The sequence below is a fragment of the Patagioenas fasciata genome, chromosome 17, assembly GCF_037038585.1.
Source record: "Patagioenas fasciata isolate bPatFas1 chromosome 17, bPatFas1.hap1, whole genome shotgun sequence".
NCBI classification, from domain to species: Eukaryota; Metazoa; Chordata; class Aves; order Columbiformes; family Columbidae; genus Patagioenas; species Patagioenas fasciata.
In genome coordinates, this window is record NC_092536.1 from 5,751,547 (window position 1) to 5,768,123 (window position 16,577).

Sequence of the window (16,577 nt, forward strand, 5' to 3'; positions counted from 1 at the left end):
CTGGACGTTGTGCTCTGGAGTCTCTTTGCTTTGCTCTTTCTCACCCCCCCCACACCCAGAGCTGGGACCCCCCCAGCCCCTTTCTCCCCGCCTTCCTCCTGCAGATTTTTAGGGCATGGGGGAGCACCTTATAAATAAACTGCTAACGATGCTGAGCCATTAATCCGGCCCTGGTGCCAGCCTGCGCCTCGCACCCAGCGGGCGGCCGGGGCCGGGTGAGGTGGGTGCATGTGGCCCAAATCCCCGGGGATGGGGGCTGTGGCCCCCTCTGCACAGCCCCGCACAGCCCTGACACCCGGGTGATGGACACCAGGTACCCTGTGGGAGTGGCAGCCACCACCGGTGACATCTCCCCTGCCACCCGTCATCTGCGGCAAGTTTGGCACCAAGTGTCCCCCCGGCAGGTTTCCGGTGCTGGGGCAGAGCGGGGGTTCCCTGGTGACCCCAGCCCAGCTCGGTGAGTGAACTGCTCCCCCCCAACCCAGAGACCCCCCGCGCTACCCCATTGGCAGCTTCCCAGCCCCAACAATGAGCCGGTTGCATTAGGATAATAGTGTTAAATCCCAAATAGCGCTGGGTGGAGGGTGCGTCTCCCCGGCCCCTGGTGACATATGGCAGCCGTTATCCAGACGGGGAGGGGGGGGCTGCTGCTCCCCCCAGCTCTGCCAGGGATGAGGACAGGGACAGGGACACGGCCACGCAGCCACATGCCTGGAGCCGCCCCACGGCTGCAGCCGGGGACCACAGCTCCATTTGTCTCATTTGCTCTCTTGCTGTAGCCACGGCGTGCGCAGTTCTGCCGATATTTATGGCGTGCCAGGAGGGGACCGCTCCGTCACCGGCAGCGAGCGGCGTGACAGTCAATCCAGGGAACAAAGAGAAATTAGGACAAAAGGGAATTTTCACAGAGGTTAATGTTACTAGGTGGGGGTAGGATGCCGTTGCCTGCCGGCATGTTAAAATGAGATCGACTGAAGGAAAAGATTTGCTTAGATCTTTGTCATTAAAAAGATGCCACAGCAAAAGAAACATGAGGTTGAAGCATGGCGGTGCTCGAAGTGGTGCTGGAGGGGGGGTCCTGCTGCATTGGGCAGGAGTCGCAGTGCTGGTGGCAGCCACGGCATGGCTGGGGGTGTCCTCACTGTCCCCTGCCCCAGAGCTCCCCCAGGGCTTTGGGGGCTACCAGGGCTGACCGGTGCAAGGAGCCTCACTGGCGGCCCCAAGAGAAACTGCTCCATTCCCGGTGCCCTGGGAGGGGGATTCGTTAGCGCTGCCTCCAACGTGCTTCCCACATCACCATCAATCAGGGCGAGCGGCTGGGGGCGATGGTGTGATCCATCTTTCCAGTCTTCAAGTCATTACATTTCATTAGGAGGTGCACGGGGTTTTTTATTATTTAGCAGGTTAATTGTCCCCTCAGATAGCTCCCTCTTGGAGGAGATTTCACCCTGCACAGGAAGACTTCAAATGTGTAATGCAAAATAAATAGGTCCCTCCTTGGCACGCACCTGCTTCCATCCAGACTGCTGCAGCGCTGGCTTCAGTGGGCACAGGTGAGCCTGTGGGGACCTGAAATGTTTGCAGACACCGTCTGGAGATGGTGCAGGGACCCCCGAGACGCCTCCTGGCACCCATGGCAAAGCCATCGCCACCCACAGCACTGCCACGCACTGGTGGGATACAGCACCCCACGAGTGCTGCAGGAATGCGCTGGGGAAATGAGGCTGTTTCTAGTCTGCAAATATCTTCCTATTAAAAGAATAATAATTTCTAAGGCAGGTGTGCGTGAGGCTGATATTCAACTTAGCGGCTGCCTTTGCCGTTTGCGAGTGAGGAGAAGAGACAGGCAGTATAAATTGCACGGCTGCAAAAGGACTTAAAAAACCCCATCTCTCATTTTGATTGATATTAGCTTCGCAAATTAAGCTTTAGATTTATCTAAAAATAAATTTGCTTCCGCACTTCGCATTCTGGATGACAAGTGCTTTTCTCTTCCCTTTGTTGGGTTTGTCATTGTTGGCAGGGCAGTGGGGGGTGGGAGGAGACCATGCCCAAGCACCCCAAAGCGGCCAGCCCCCGTGGTACCCCCGCTTCTGCAACAGTTCAGGCCTTACAGGGCAGGGTGTAAAAGGGCCAAAGACAATCCCTGCAGCCTCAAATGTGGCAGAGGCATCCTGCTCACATGTGGCCCCTCAGCTTTGGGCAGCTGCAGCCCAGCACCCATCTCCAGCCCAGCACCCATCTCCAGCCCAGCAACCATTGCTGGCACAGCACCCATTCCCAGCACACCAGGTGACCAAGCCCCATACGAAGGCTTCCCCCAGCCTGCGCCCCCAGGTCTGGTGGCGCCTGGATGGGCAAAACCAAAGTTTATCATTTTCAAACAACAGCCGGCATGAAAGCAGGAGCCAGCTCAGCTCCTCATTCAATTATGCAGCGCAAGCCGAGAGCTGAAACCTCAGCCTCTCCTAAGTAGTGATAATGAAACTTATTCATTCCCTCACCCTGGGGAAATACTTAAACCACAATATGAGAGATATATGTAAATCACATTTAAACGGAGACAGTGCAGTTAAAGCTAACGGCGAGTAATCGAGTTTGAAGATGAAGTGTCCCCTTTTCTGCTATATCATTTGCTTAGTGAGCTGGGCTGCCTGCAGGGCCCTGGCCAGGGTCTCTGCCACCATGTCACCGTGCCACTGGTGCCCACCCAAATCTCTCCTTCGGACCTACACAACATCCAGCTGCAAAAGGAAACTGTACTGTCTCAGGGGGCTGTGGTGGAGATGAGCAGAAAAGAAGCATCGCTGCTAAAGAGGTGGGATGAGGTGGGATAGGAGGGGATGGGATGGGGATGGGATAAGGGGATCAGATATGATGGGATAATGCGATGGGATAAGGGGATGGGATAAGGGGATAAAGGGATGGGATATGATGGGATAAGGGGATGGGATATGATGGGATAAGGGGATGGGATAAGGAGATGGGATATGATAGGACAATCTGATGGGATGTGATGGGATAATGTGATGGAATATGACGGAATAAGGGGATGGGATAATGGGTTGCGATGGGATATAATAGGATGGGAATAGGATATGATAGTATGTGAATGGGATGATGGGATAATCGGATAGGATGGGATAACGGGATAGAGTAACGGGACAGGATATGGCGGGACGGGGATGGGCATGGGATAGCGGGATGGGGATGGGATAAGATGGAATGGCTAAGATGGGCGAGTGCCCAGCTCGGCCGCAGCCCCTCTGTCAGCCCCCGATGCGGCTCCGCTCCCCCGCCCGGGCTCGTTCCCGCCGCACGGCGCGGTGTGTGCTGCCCTCCGGCGGCAACGGGGAGCGCCGGCTGCCCCGGCCCTGCACCGTGGCCCCGAACCACAGCCGCGCACCGCAGGCCTGCAAGGCAGCCATGTACCGCACCTGTACCGCAGCCACTCGCCGCACCATGCACCACACTCCTGTCCCGCAGCCCTGCGCTGCTCCTGCCTCCCGCCCGCAGACCTGTCTGCAGCAATGCGCTCACACCTGAAACCAGTCAAAGCCAGGAGGAGACGGCGGTGGCAGGTCAGTCTTTATTAACTAAATAAATAGTTGTATAAATCTTGTGCAAAAATGTGTGGCAAAAACCATTGGCCTTGGTGTGCAGAGGAGCCACGCTCCCCCCTCCCTGCCCATGGCAGAGGTTCCTGGCACGGCCAACAGCCCCAGCTCGGCAAAGTGAAGCAGCGATGTTGGAGCTCGTCTGTGCGAGCTGAGATCCCCAGCACTGCCAGGACAGGGTCAGGGCCCCCAACCAGGCTGGACACCCACCAGAATGGTACAGAGGTTGCACAAATCCCTGAGGAGCCGACAAGCACCGTTCAGCCCAGTGGCCAATTCCCCTGGCTGTGCCAGGGGCTGGGGCAGAGTCTGCTGGCTCCAGCACTGCTGTGCTAGAGTGGGGAGCCAGAGGCCTGGCCGTGCCGCCGCTCCCGCGCCTCTGCTGTGCCCACGGTCCCCAGCGGCACCACCACGTCCTCCGGCTGGCAGCTCTTGTTGAGCTCCACCACGCGCGGCACCACCGTCGACCAGCGATCTGCAGAGATGGCAGGAGTTTATCCCAGACAGGAGCCTGTGTCAGCTCCCCCTCCCTGCTCAGCCCTGTGCCACCCAGTGCCCAAAGCCAATCTGCTCCGGGAGCTCATTGGAGGCTGCAGACAGCATCCTGAGGGACGCTCCCAGCCCGCAGCACCTCACTCACCTCTCCGCAGTCGGCCCACGGTGTGGGAAAATCCGTAGTACTGGTATGTGTCGCTCTTGCCTGGGTCCTCGCTGATGATGCCCAGGTTCTGGTTCCAGTGCGACCAATTCACTTCGTCCACCCTGTGGGGAAGGGGTTGCACAGGGAGCCAAGAGTGGCAGCTCCTGCATCCCTGCACCATCCCGCCATTGGCAATGCCTCCTGGCTCCAGACCAGTACAAACTACCAGCAAACGAACGCATGGTGCCACCACCCTGAAATGCTGTTTGCTGCAGTGGGAGAGGCTCAACTGCTCGCCAGGGATCCCCAGGGCACCCGCCTTTACCTGAAGCACCAGCGGCGGTCAGGCGTCCCGTCGGTGCCCTTCCCCACAGTCACCATTTCTCCCGACCGGAACGCTTTTCGCAGGAACACTGGGAAGGAGCGCTCGATGTCCAGGATGGTGGTGGCCCACTGCCAGGGACAGCAGGGATCCCTCAGCCACCTGGGGACAGAGACACGGGTGTCCCTTGCCCAGGTGGTGCTGCTTTGATGGAGGCTGGCGTGCTGCAGTGCAGCTCCTGGGGTGCTGGTACCTGCAGCTTCCAGATGTGCTTGCTCTCCTTGGAGACTTGGCCCACGGTCTCACCCATGAGGGCAATGAGCATGTTGAGGAGGAGCACAAAGGTGAGGATGATGTAGGTGACAAGGAGGATGATGAAGACGCCGGGGTACTTGGCACTCTCCAGCATCTCCAGGTCACCCATGCCAATGGTGAGCTTGAAGAGGTCGAGCAGGAAGGTGCTGAAGGTCTGGCTGTCCCGGCAGGAGGGGTAGGTGGGCACCGAGCAGTTGGGCTGCTCTGGGCTGCAGGACTCGCTGCTGGGACATGGGTTGAGGAGGGACACCAGAGCTGGGAGAAGAGGGACAGGAGTGGCAAGTCCGTGGTGGCAGTGGCAAGGACAGGGTCCACAACGGGCCCCCCAGCAGTTCCATGCTGGTTGAACCTCCCTCCCTCTCCACTGCAGCAGGAGGCAGAAGCTGAGCCCACTGGGGTGGGATGGAGTGGGGACTCCGCAGTCCCTGCCCAACCATGCCATGCCAAAGGGCTTGTCTTCCCCCTGAGCCCCAGCTCAGCAGCCAGGCACCTACCTGATGCGTAGCCAATCATGAAGAGCAAGTAGACCAGAAGGAAGCGAAAAAGGTCTTTGAAGAGGATCTGCAAGTGACAGAGAGGGCGTGAGATGTGCTGGACCACAGCACCCAGCTGTGTGCCGGGGCACCATTGCAACGCCATGCTGCAGAGATGGCCGGGCTGGGAGCGGGGCACAGCTGAGCCACAAGAAACCCTCAAGAAAGCAAGAAGGACCCTCCTTTCGGGCCACACATCCATAGGAGGACCTCCTGCTGGGAAGGAGAAGATCCCCCCACCCCACCAGACCTTCTGGATCATGATGCTGTAGGTCCCCGTCAGCTTGAGCCCCCGAGTGAAGTACAGTGCGTTCATCCAGCCCAGGACCAGCGCGAAGACCATGACAGCCAAGTACGCCTCGATGCCACCCAGGTACAGCCCCGCTGTGACGATCACCAGCACCGAGTAGATGAAGCTGGAGAAGAGCTGGGCTCAGACCCTGCACCGACAGCCCCCACCAGCTGCTGGCCCTCACAAACCCGGGGGTGCTGTGGCTCGGGGGCCACTGGGGGTTCCCCACATACTAGAGCAGCTGGAAGGAGCCATCTATGAAGAAGGAGTTCACACCTGGGCACTTCTTCATGAACAGATCTTTGATCTGGGGAAGAGAGGGAGAGGTTGAAGAGGCCGGGGGGAGCAAGGGCTCAGCCTTCCCACAGGAGGACCCCCCACCTCACCACACTGACGTTTGTGAAGAAGAAGAGGATGCCGGTGAGAAGGGTGATGATCTCCCCGGCCAGGCGCAGGTAGTCAACGGTGGTGGTGTACGGGTAGGGGGGCTGCAGGGAAAGGACAGAGCTGAGCTGTTCCACCCCCCTGGGCAGGCTGGGCTGGGGGCAGAGACCCCTCAAACCCCCTGCCAGAGGGTGCTGGGCATGGGGTTGTGCCGTGGGACTCACAGGCCCTTCCATGGGGCGGTAGTAGGCAATGAGGGTGAAGATGACCATGGCGCAGAGGTAGGAGACCACGCTGATGTAGAAGGAGACAGCCCCGAACTTGCGCCACTTGTCGCGCAGCAGCTCATTGATGGGCTCCACAGCCAACATCTCGTGGCGGTTCTGGTGGGACATGGGCACTATCAGCGGGGACCCAGCCCCATGGCCTCTCTCCACCCCCTCCAGCCCCCCCCAACCCCTGCACACCTCAATCTTGCTGTTGTAGACGAGGATCTCCAGCACGGACACCTCTTCCCCGCAGGTGTCCAGCGAGGAGAGGTCGTATAGGGAGGAGTAGACGGGGCCATACGCCCAGTCCTTGAATTTCCGCGAGAGATGCCGAGCATCCTCGTCTGTGATCTCCCGCCGGATGATGTGCTGGAAGATCTGCCGGGGGGGATGTTGCAGCTTCTGCTTTTTCAGCACCCCATATGCCCGCACCACGGAAGGATGAGGGCAAGTCAGGGGAAAGGATGGGATGTGCCAAGGGCCTGGGGTTAATTAGGGAAGGGACGGAATGCAATGAGGGTTAATTAGCCAGGTTAATAGGCTGCACATCTGGGTGTCCAACAGCATCTGCAGAGAGCAGCCATGCAGTTCACTGCTGGCTGGGACATGCACTGACTGTGACAGGGCTCAGCCGAGACCTGACGGGGCTCAGCCCTTGCAGCCGGGGTGGGCAGGACAGATGGATCCCAGCCCAGGGGGGTGACCGTACCCCAATCTTGCCAGTCTTGGCAGCCATCATGAGCGGGGAGAGGCCGTCATTGTTGAGCAGCACCTCCAGGTTGGTGTCGGGGAAGAGCTTGGCGCACTTGACAAGGAGCAAGTCGTACATTTTGGTGACGAACTTGGTGTTCTCGCGGGTGTTGTCAGCGATGGCGACCAGGGCATGCAGCACGGTGTTGCCACGGGAGTCCTGGCGCCGCAAGTCCGCCTGCTTGTGCCCGTTCTCTGTCAGGTAGTGCACGATGTGGGGCTGGTTGGTGCAGGCGGCCAGCGAGAGGGGCAGCTCACCTGTGGGGACAGTACATCAGCAGGATGCATGTCACGCTCACCCCACCATGGGGACATCCCTGGGGCTCACTCAGTCCCCCTGGGTGACCCACCAGCTCCCTCCCCACTCACCGAAATAAAAGTAGCCACCCTCGTCCTTGGGTTGGAAGAAGCGGCCGCGAGCCTGGGCATGCACATCCGCACCCTTCTCCACCAGCAGCTCCACGTAGTGCTTGCAGCGGCGCTCGATGGCGATGTGCAGGGCTGTCTGACCTGTGCCACCAGCCACCGTCAGCCCCCACCTTGCCCTATGACCTCGCCTGGCTCCCTGACCTTCCCAGGGTACCTTTGCTCCAGTCCCCAAGCTCCCCCTGAGCCCCCCAGCCTCCCCAGGGTCCTCGCTGCTCTGATCCCCCAACCCTCCAGCATCCTCCATCCTCCCCAGGGTCCTCGCTGCTCTAGTCCCCAAATGTCCCTGAGGTCCCCATGCCCAGGTAAAGCTAGCAGTGGCCCCACGCCCCCCCACCTCGGTAGTAGACGTCTCTGAAGGGTGAGTTGATGAACTCCCGCATGTTGCCCGTTTTCTCGGCGATGTCAAGGAGGATGGGGATGGTGTCGTTCCTGCCCCCGCTCAAGTTGAGCAGCGCCTTGGGCAGGCAGGTCTTCCCCGTGGAGGGCTCTGGGAGCAGATGGTGCTGAAGGGGGCCAGGGCAAGCCCCCCAGCCATGGAGGGCCCAGCCCCGCATCCCCAGCTTCTCCAAGGTGCTGCACACAACAGCTCCCTGTGCATCACCATCCCCATGGGGACCACCAGTGGCACAGCACGGCCCCAGTGCCACGGGGGTCCCAGGGCAGGGCCAGGTCCTCACCTCGAAACTCCTCATCTGTGAGACGTTTCTTGTGGGTGAGGAGGAAGGAGAGGAGCCCGTCCAGGCCAGCTGGGGATCCCCGGGACACAATGTCGAAGAGGATGGGTCTGTTGAAGACCTTGAGGACGGGGGGTGGGTTGGGAGCCGGACCCTTCCCGCCTGGTGCCTGCTTCCTGCAGGAGAACCACCAGCGCTGGGGACTGGAGCTGCTGTCTCAGTTTCCCACCTGTGCAATGAGCTTGAGGCTGCTCAGCTGTCAGCAAAATGCACAGGGATCCCCACCCGGGGTCACCCATGGGGCAGCCTCCCCACCCACAGCAGCCCAGTGCTCCCAGTATCACCCATGAGGGCCAGTGGGCACCTTGACGGCTCCTGTCCAGGTGCTGCAGAGTTTTGGGCCCCAGCCGTGCCCCCTGGCAGGGACGGCACACGGGTTCAGCCACGCGCCAGCACCGCAGGCAAAGTCAGACCGGTTGGAGCAGTTGGTGACAGGGGTATGGGCTGGGGACAACCGGCTGGCACTGGGACAGGGGGCGGAGGGACAGCAGCTGCCCCAGCTGGGATCTCTGGGGCTGGGAGCACATGGGGCATCCCTGTCCCCCCACCCACCTGCCCCCCTGACCGCCCAGGGGACTGAGCTCCCGCTGGGGCACAGGGACACCCCACTGCCCTGAGCCCGGCTGCACCCCTGGGGTGGGGACCATGGCCGGGGGCCACGGCGGCCGCCCCAGGTGCCCAGCACAGAGAGACATTGTGCGATCGGCTGTGGGCTGCCCCCCCAGCTCCGTTTTCCTGGCGCGGGGAGGGCGGAGGCCCTCCTGAAAAGCCCTTTCATGCCGGGGAGCCAGACGTCCGCACCGGCCAGGGGAGCGGCCGGGCACACAGAGCCTCTTTCACGGCACCGGTAAGGAGGAAGGGGTGACGGGATTCTGGCCCCTTGGCACCGCAGGGCTGCAGACCCACGGCACAGCCCAGGGTGGCCAGGAGTTGCCCTCTGTGCCTGGCATCCCCTGCCCAAAGCACCCCAAAGTACCATGGGGGTCTGTCTCCATCCCCAGCTGCCAGGTATCCCCACAGTGCTGCACCCGGTGCACCCCCCACCCATCACTCCCGCCGGCACCGGGGTGCACGGGCATCGCCGTACTCACTCCACAACCCTCCTGCGCCAGCGCTTGTTCTCACTGGGGTGGTGGCGGTAGGTGCCATAGTCGAAGAGCGAGTCCATGGGGGCTTTCTTGGGCGCAGGGACCACGGACGACTCATAGATGGTGGACTCCAGCAGCTCCATGGGCTTCGGGGCACCTTTCCGAAATGCCCCATGGAATTTCATGCGGAGGTTTTGCTTTCCATCCCCAGCGCCAGGGGGACCCCGCGCTGCCTCAGCGGGGGACGGGGTGTCCTCGCTCTCAAACAGGTTGGCCAGCGAGGAGAGTGGGAAGGAGTCATTCTGGAGGGACCCATCATCTCCTGGGCCCTCCCCAGCATCACTACCAAGGGAGCGTGGGGGGTCTTCGGCATCTGCCATGCTCCCTGGCCAGTGGGGTGGCTATGATCCCCAGCTTCGCTCACGACAGCAGGAGACCTGGCAGAGAAAAACCCAGCGTCACCCCCAAACAACCCCATCCTCTCCCACAGAGCATCGTGCCCCCACACTGCCCAGGGTCTCCCAGCCGGTCCTGCCTGCCCCGGTTCTCCTTGGCACCCACCTACCTAGCTGTGGGGACCCCTCGTGTCCGTGTAGCCCCCACTGGCTGCGGTGCTGCCGGCTTCAAAGCGCAGCTGTAACGGGTGCTGGCGAGCCCGGCCCCGCTGCCTCTCCCCACTGCGGTTGGGTTGGGTGCAGCCCAGGACAGCGCACAGAGCAGACCCTGTGCACTCCCATCTGCCGCCCAAGGAAAGAAAACATTCCTGGGATACAACCCACAGCCGGGAGCTGCCACCGCAGCAGGGCTGGGAGCAGGGCCAGGGCTGGTCCCTGATGTCCCTCCGCTGCCACAGCCCTGGGAGGCTCGGTGGGACCCAGCTGTGGGTGCCCGTGGTGTCAGCACAGCCACGCTGGACACCAGGAGGGGGATGGATGTGGCACGGGGGGCTGCAGCCCACGGGAGGGCAGGAGGAGTGGTTAGGACAAGAAATTATGGGTTTAGGTTGCCCAGAGGGAGATGGGGCTGCAGGGGAGCTGTGCTAACCAGCATGGAGAGCAAAGCACCACTGTGCCCTGCCCGCCAGGTCCCCAGGGGCTGGCAGCGCTGGCAGGGGCACAGCCAGGCAGGTGAGTGACCCTGGGCTGTCCCCCAGCTCCGCTTTCCACCAAAACACACCCATGAAACACAGCAGCATTACAGCTCAGCCCAGCTCCTGCCTCTGGGGAGCTCAGCCCTCCCGGCGGGTCTTGGGACAGAAAAAGCAGCCGGGAAACGTATCATTTTCTGCTGGGCTGCAGCTTTGTAAAACAAGCCATAATGGCAGGCTGGGCCCTCCCAGGGCAGGCAGGGAGCTCTGCTGGGTAATGTGCTTCTAATTAGGCAGCGTGTCCCACAGCTGCCCATGGCAGCCCCACAGCGGGGGACACGGCGCTCCCCAGACACAGGGAACAAGGGCTGCAAACAGCCCCCTGCAGCAGAGGGTCCTGAGGCAGTGGTCCCCTCATCCCTGCCACTCCGGACGACACCCAGCAGGGATGCTGCAGCCCTGGGAGACATGGGGTGAGCCACTGAGCCAACACGGTTTCTCCTCCATGCTGCCTTTCCCGCCATCACCCTCTCTGCCAGAAATTCCACAAGCACCTGCCAAAGGCCACAGGTCCCACACCCTGACCCCGGGCAAACATGGGCCCCTGCATGGCTGATTTGTCCTTGGATAATGGAGAAGAGCAGCTTGCTGAGCACACCAACCCCATGGGCCATGCATGGAGACAGAGCACCCAACTCCTCAGCTGTGCTTGGAATTCCAGCCCCAGGACAGGCTGAGCTTTAGGGAAAAGCTGAAACACGGCACAGGCTGTAATATGTGGCCCAAGGGCAGGGCAGAGCCAGGGAGTCACCAGCACAGGACACCGTTACCTGTAGGAATTGGCTGAGGACTCAGCTGAGGGACTCAGCCAGGTGACAGGTGGACCTGGGGATGCTCAAGAGGCCAGAGCCCAGGGACATGCAGGGCAGAAGTGAGGGGACAAGTGGAAAGGGCAGGTGGGGCCGGGAGCAGGAGGCTCATGTCGGAAATGACAGGCTCACTGGCCGGTGCTGTCAGCCCTGTGCTCCCACGGACGCAGCGGCTGCCAGGAAAGGTGCTGTCAATGGGGTTTTATTTGGCTTGTTAGTTATTTGGGTTTTTATTTTTCAGACTTCCTCATCCCATGGAATAAATGAGTCAAGACACAGCTCACCGTGCACCAAGGCTTGCTGGCACGGCCCCGGCTCTCACATCCAACACAAACCCTCCTGTTCACCCCTCCACGCGCGCTCCCACCTCTCCCCAGCTTTCCACCAAGTTACCTCCCAGCCAGACCAGTATCCCCAGTTATCCCCCCACTCCAGCCCACCATGGGGGCACAGCTGCCGGCACCAACATGGGGACGTGCTGGGACGTGCCCTGGCCAGGCGGCAGGGAGGGTGCCCCGTTAGCGGGTGGTGCAGACTTTGCCATATTAATGCGTTCCTCAAACTAAAGCACGGCAGGGGCCGGGTAGGAGTGAATCACTGAAACCACACTGTGTTTAAGTTCAGTCCCGCTAGAAACGCTCATCCGGAATTAACCCATCACCTTGCAGACCAAACCGCACCGCCAGGACCATGTTGACTCAGGCAAGAGCCATGAACGTCATGGTCCAACAGATGAACTTCAAAGCCATTGGTAAGCCCTGCCCCAAAGCCCCCCATGAGAACACATCTGGTACCTCACCCTCGCAGCGCTGAGCCCCCAAATTGGCCAGACGAGTCAGGACACCCGCGGTGCCAGGGGTTCCCGTGGGGCTGGGCCCTGCCTCGCCCAGCACAACCCGCAGCCCCGTCCCCGTTCTGGTGGCTCCATCCTGTCTCAGCCCCCTGCTCCGGGGGCTCCATCCTGCCCTGGTCCCCACGCCCCAGCCCCTCCACCTCCACGATCGTGCCATCCCCGTTTTTGCGGGCCCCCCTGCTGCCCGTCCGTACCTCGGCACGTCCCGCGAAGGGTCCCTCTGGCTCCGGCTCCTCCGAGTGGCCGCGGGGCCCGTCCCGGAGAGCGGCCCCTCCCTGGCCCGGCTGCGGGGGCGGGCGGCACCGGGACCCGCCTGCGGGAGCGGCCCCCGCCCGCCCCCTCCGCTCCTGCCGGCACACGGGCACCGGCACGGCCCCGGAACGCCCTTCCCGAAACAGCCCCCACCCCCAATAACCTCCAAAAACAAGCCCCAAAACACCGTCTCCGAAACAGTCCCGCCGGGAACAGCCCCGAAAACACCACCCAAAACGACTTAAAAACACTCTCTCTAAAACGCACCCCCGAGGAACACGTCCCTGAAACACCCTTCCTGAAAGAGCCCCAGAACAAGTTTCCCCAGAACAATCTCCCTGGAACAGACCCCACCAGGAACAGCCCTAAAAACTCTTCCCAAAACAGCCGTTCCTCGCCAGGAAGAGCCTCCCAAAAGTCCCTCCCTGAAATAGCCCCCCAGGAACAAGTCCCAGAACACCCTCCCCAAAACAGCTCCCCTAGAACCAGCCCCCACAAAAGAACCACCCAGGCCGAGGTTACCATGAGTTTTTATTAAACTTTGCTTCCCTGCCCTGCCAGCACGGAGCTCAGCAGCACCATAAGGCAGTTGGTTAATAAGGCAGCTCGTGTTCCACAGTTACCGCATCAGGACAGTCTCCCAGCTTCACTCCCCACAGCTGTCCTGGCGCAGGGGGAAAGGGGTCTTGCTCCCACGCAGGCGCTGGAGGAGTTGGGATCACCCGGGAAATTCATCGGCTCCTCTGCCGCAGGCGCTGCCGGCATCATTTGGGACGTTTCTTTCCCAGGTGCCGATCAGTGGACGAGCGGTATGGGGCACATGGTGGGTCCGGGCACAGCGGTGCAGTCCCAGAGTCAGGGCAGAGCCAAGGCAGCATCGGTGAAACGCTGCCGCCGGCCACGCTTCATTCCCCACACCGTGGTAGCCATAAACCTGGCAGTTAGGGCTAGAAAGACTTGTTTTTCCTCTTTAGCACAAAAGCTTGGGAAATCCTGTGATGACACGGGGTACAATTGTTTTATTGCTGTATTCTCAATAGAAAACTATTATTATTATTATTTTAGAAAATAGGTTATCCACTGCACATCCAGACGAGAATCAAAAGTCGACTGAGAGCCTGGAGCAGCCCCAGCTGCCTCAGTGATTAAGACACAGGTAGCACCCGTCACACTTTATTTAAGCCCTGCCAGTCTCGTGAGAGCCTTAGGCTTTGTAGGTCAGCTCGGCGTTCATCTTTGTGTACATCTCATAAATCGCATCCAGTATGGGGGTGGCCTTCGAGAGAAATTGATGAATCTTCTCTATGCTTTCCTCTTCTTTGACTTCTTTACCCTTCTCTAATGCCTTCAGCAAATCTGATTTGTACGGAAGAGCATAGACTGACCCCTATGAAAAAGGGGAAAAAAGCTGTAAGGCTCCCACAAACACCAAATCCTCCGTATCCCACATGCAGGACCCTCATTTGGGTGGTTCCTGTGAGCTTTGGAGCATCCAGAGACCCCACGGCATCCCAAATAGGACATACGGGAACAACCTTGAGAGTGGTGGCTGGACCCTCAGAGAAACAGGAACACACAGAGAGAATCTCCTGGCAATACTGCTCAAAACAGATCAGCAGCTTCCCATGTTTCCAAGCCCTTATTCCTCTAAAACATATCACTTCTTGGGGCATCTGGGCTTAAAGAAAATCTGCTTTCCTCCATGGAGATGTGGACACTCACCATGAAGAGCTTCTGCAGCATCCAGCCATGGTATTTCTTCAGTGCGATCTCATAAGCCTTCATGGCATTCACTCGGATGAGGTTTGGATGCTCCTCATCCCGCTCACCATCAGAGATGCTCTGCAGCAACACCAGCATGAACTTCAGCCCCCTGGGAGAAGAGCAGAGATGTTGGGGTGGGGAAGAAGATGCAGCTTCCCAGCCCACAGCTGGGCATCCCCTGAGCGTGGTGCATCCAGGTCCCCCCAAAAATCCACAGCCCTGCCAGCACACCCCGCCTCGCAGAGCTGATGCAGCCAGTGTACTGGGCTGTGCTCCCCAAAACGCACCACCACACACCGCCCCAGCCAGATGAGACTCTGGTAGGCATTTGATGGGCTCCCCGTGTGCCAGGATGCAGCCCAGAGCAGTGACACCATGAGTCACCTTTTCAACCACATCAGCGCCAGCGTCGCGCCTGTCTTGGGCCAGGCTGAACCGTGCATCTCCTTCTCCGCCTCCAGGATGTTCTGCAGCGTTTTGAACTTGCTGGGGTTGGAGTCGTAAACCGCACGGATTTTCTGGGGGCAGAGAAGGGGGGTTGGCTTCCAGGAGCCGCCGGGCAGAGCAGCAGCGGGCGGCACCGGAGAGCAGCCAGGCTGGCGTTCATGGACACGGTGAGACGTGGTGTCTGCAGCGAGCACCGTGGCTGCTAAATGGTGCTTTCACCAGGGAGCCTTGTTAATAAACACACCAAGATGTGCCACCACTGAACCAAAAGGCTCCCATGGAAATAAAAGCCCTTTTAGACACCTCTGGCTCTTGCTTCTCCAAACCCACAGCATCTCTGCTGAAAAACTCCCCCCCCTGAGCTTTTCCGTGCCCCTTCCTACCTTGATATTTCCAGTCAGGTCTGCCTTGACTGGTGAATAGACTATGGGAGTCCCCAGGCAATCTGTGGAGACATGGAGGGAGGACAATTAGTCCTTAGGGGACACAGAAGACACCACAAAGTCCTGAGTTGTAACCAAGAGGTTTCACCTTAACCATAGCCAAAGCATCAAGACACCTGCCAGCAAAGGGCTCTCTGGGTATTGCACATGGAACTCTGCCCCCTGTTCCCGTCCCGCCGGTGACCCTGTGATCACACTGGTCTGGGACACGGCCCCAGTGTGACAGTCTGGAGCAGCACGATGGACACAGGATTCTCTCTGCCCGTTCCCAGGCAGGCAGCCCGTGTCCTGCCCTGCCACCGAGCCATCACACAATAGATGACATTGTGGAGGGCAGCAGGACGGCACAGGCCATCATGGCACCAAGACGGCCACGCCAGCACCCACCCACGGCCCCTGCAGCACCTGCCCTGGTCAAGACGCGGGGTGAGCAGCCACGGGTGGGACCCACGGGCCAGCCCTGAGTGATGCCGGGGTGTCCCGGGGCAGGCAGCTTGGCTCCGCCGCAGCGTCGGTGGCTCTGCCGGGGTGTGGGGGTAGCAGAACGTTTCCCAACCGGGCTGCTCAGCGGGTTTGACAGGACCTTGATGCAATCCCGGCCCCGCCAAGCTACTGCCCCGAGGGGCACCAGGCACCGGGAGCAGCACCGACCGGGGATGGAGGAACAGCCTAGCACGGGGGGACCCCAAGAGCCAGTACCCCGGACCGGAGGGAGCACCCAGGATTGGGGAGGGTCTACCGGGGCCGGCGAGGCCCGAGGGCGCTCAGCGTGCTGAAGGCCTCGGCTGGGCGCGGCGGCGGGATCGGTACCGGGCCAGCCCTGCCGCAGCTCCCGTCCCCGCAGGGGGCCGGCCCGGGCTCACCGAAGAAGGGCGGCAAGTGCGCCACGGCCTCCAAGAAGGGCAACGTCTCAATCTGCTTGTCGGCCGGCAGCGCCTTGAACTCATGTTCCAGCAGCAGCGCCATAGCCCCACTCTGCCTGCTCCAGTCCGCTCCGGTTCCGCTTCGGTTCCGCACCGGCACCAGCCCCGCCGCCCGACCCGGCAGCGCGCTACCAGCGCGCCCCGCCCCCGCCGCTTCAACCAATGGCCGCGCACCGCCCACGCGCCTATCCGTCAATCGGAGTGTGGGGGCGGGCCCTGAAGTGAGGTGGGGGCGGTGCTATCGCAGCGCTGATGGGCGGAGCCAGTGCCGGTGGGCGGGGCCAGGCTCCCCCTGAGCCCCGGTACCTGTTCCCCCGCCACCCCCCATAGCCCGGGCCCGGCCGGCGGCGAGGGCCGGTTTGGGCACAGGAGGAGGCTGCGCGTCCCACCCCGGTTCATGTCCTGCTGCGGCCCGGAAGAAGCGCGGCTCAGCCCCGGCCTGGCCAAGGCCGCACGGGCACCCGCAAGCCGTGCCCCGGTTGCGGGGGGTGGAAACCGGAGCATCCCCCGCCGAGGTTGTTGACACCGTATCGGTCGCGCTCCGGACCTTCCGCCTCTGGCCAGGT

General features: G+C 61.0%; 2 protein-coding genes across 3 annotated transcripts; both read right to left on the minus strand.

The window, feature by feature from the left end:
* Positions 1 to 3,583: 3,583 nt before the first annotated feature.
* Positions 3,584 to 12,458, minus strand: TRPV4 (transient receptor potential cation channel subfamily V member 4). 2 transcript variants are annotated; one of them, XM_065851608.2, is made up of 16 exons: positions 12,377 to 12,458; positions 9,377 to 9,810; positions 8,229 to 8,401; positions 7,886 to 8,038; positions 7,492 to 7,632; positions 7,082 to 7,380; positions 6,571 to 6,750; positions 6,328 to 6,486; positions 6,115 to 6,207; positions 5,953 to 6,026; positions 5,678 to 5,843; positions 5,389 to 5,455; positions 4,833 to 5,149; positions 4,583 to 4,710; positions 4,258 to 4,379; positions 3,584 to 4,092 (listed from the first exon to the last, which is right to left on the minus strand). In XM_065851608.2, the coding sequence occupies exons 2-16, from the start codon at positions 9,751 to 9,753 to the stop codon at positions 3,950 to 3,952; spliced, it is 2,592 nt and encodes an 863-aa protein (XP_065707680.1). In that variant the 5' UTR covers positions 9,754 to 9,810; positions 12,377 to 12,458; the 3' UTR covers positions 3,584 to 3,949. The 2 variants fall into 2 exon arrangements, with proteins under 2 accessions (XP_065707680.1, XP_071671965.1); XM_071815864.1 differs by lacking the exon at positions 12,377 to 12,458 and adding an exon at positions 9,939 to 9,989.
* Positions 12,459 to 12,948: 490 nt separating this feature from the next.
* Positions 12,949 to 16,151, minus strand: GLTP (glycolipid transfer protein). Its single transcript, XM_065851717.2, has 5 exons — positions 15,952 to 16,151; positions 15,029 to 15,090; positions 14,583 to 14,716; positions 14,157 to 14,307; positions 12,949 to 13,821 (listed from the first exon to the last, which is right to left on the minus strand). The coding sequence occupies exons 1-5, from the start codon at positions 16,052 to 16,054 to the stop codon at positions 13,639 to 13,641; spliced, it is 633 nt and encodes a 210-aa protein (XP_065707789.1). The 5' UTR covers positions 16,055 to 16,151; the 3' UTR covers positions 12,949 to 13,638.
* Between the last annotated feature and the right edge of the window lie 426 nt (positions 16,152 to 16,577).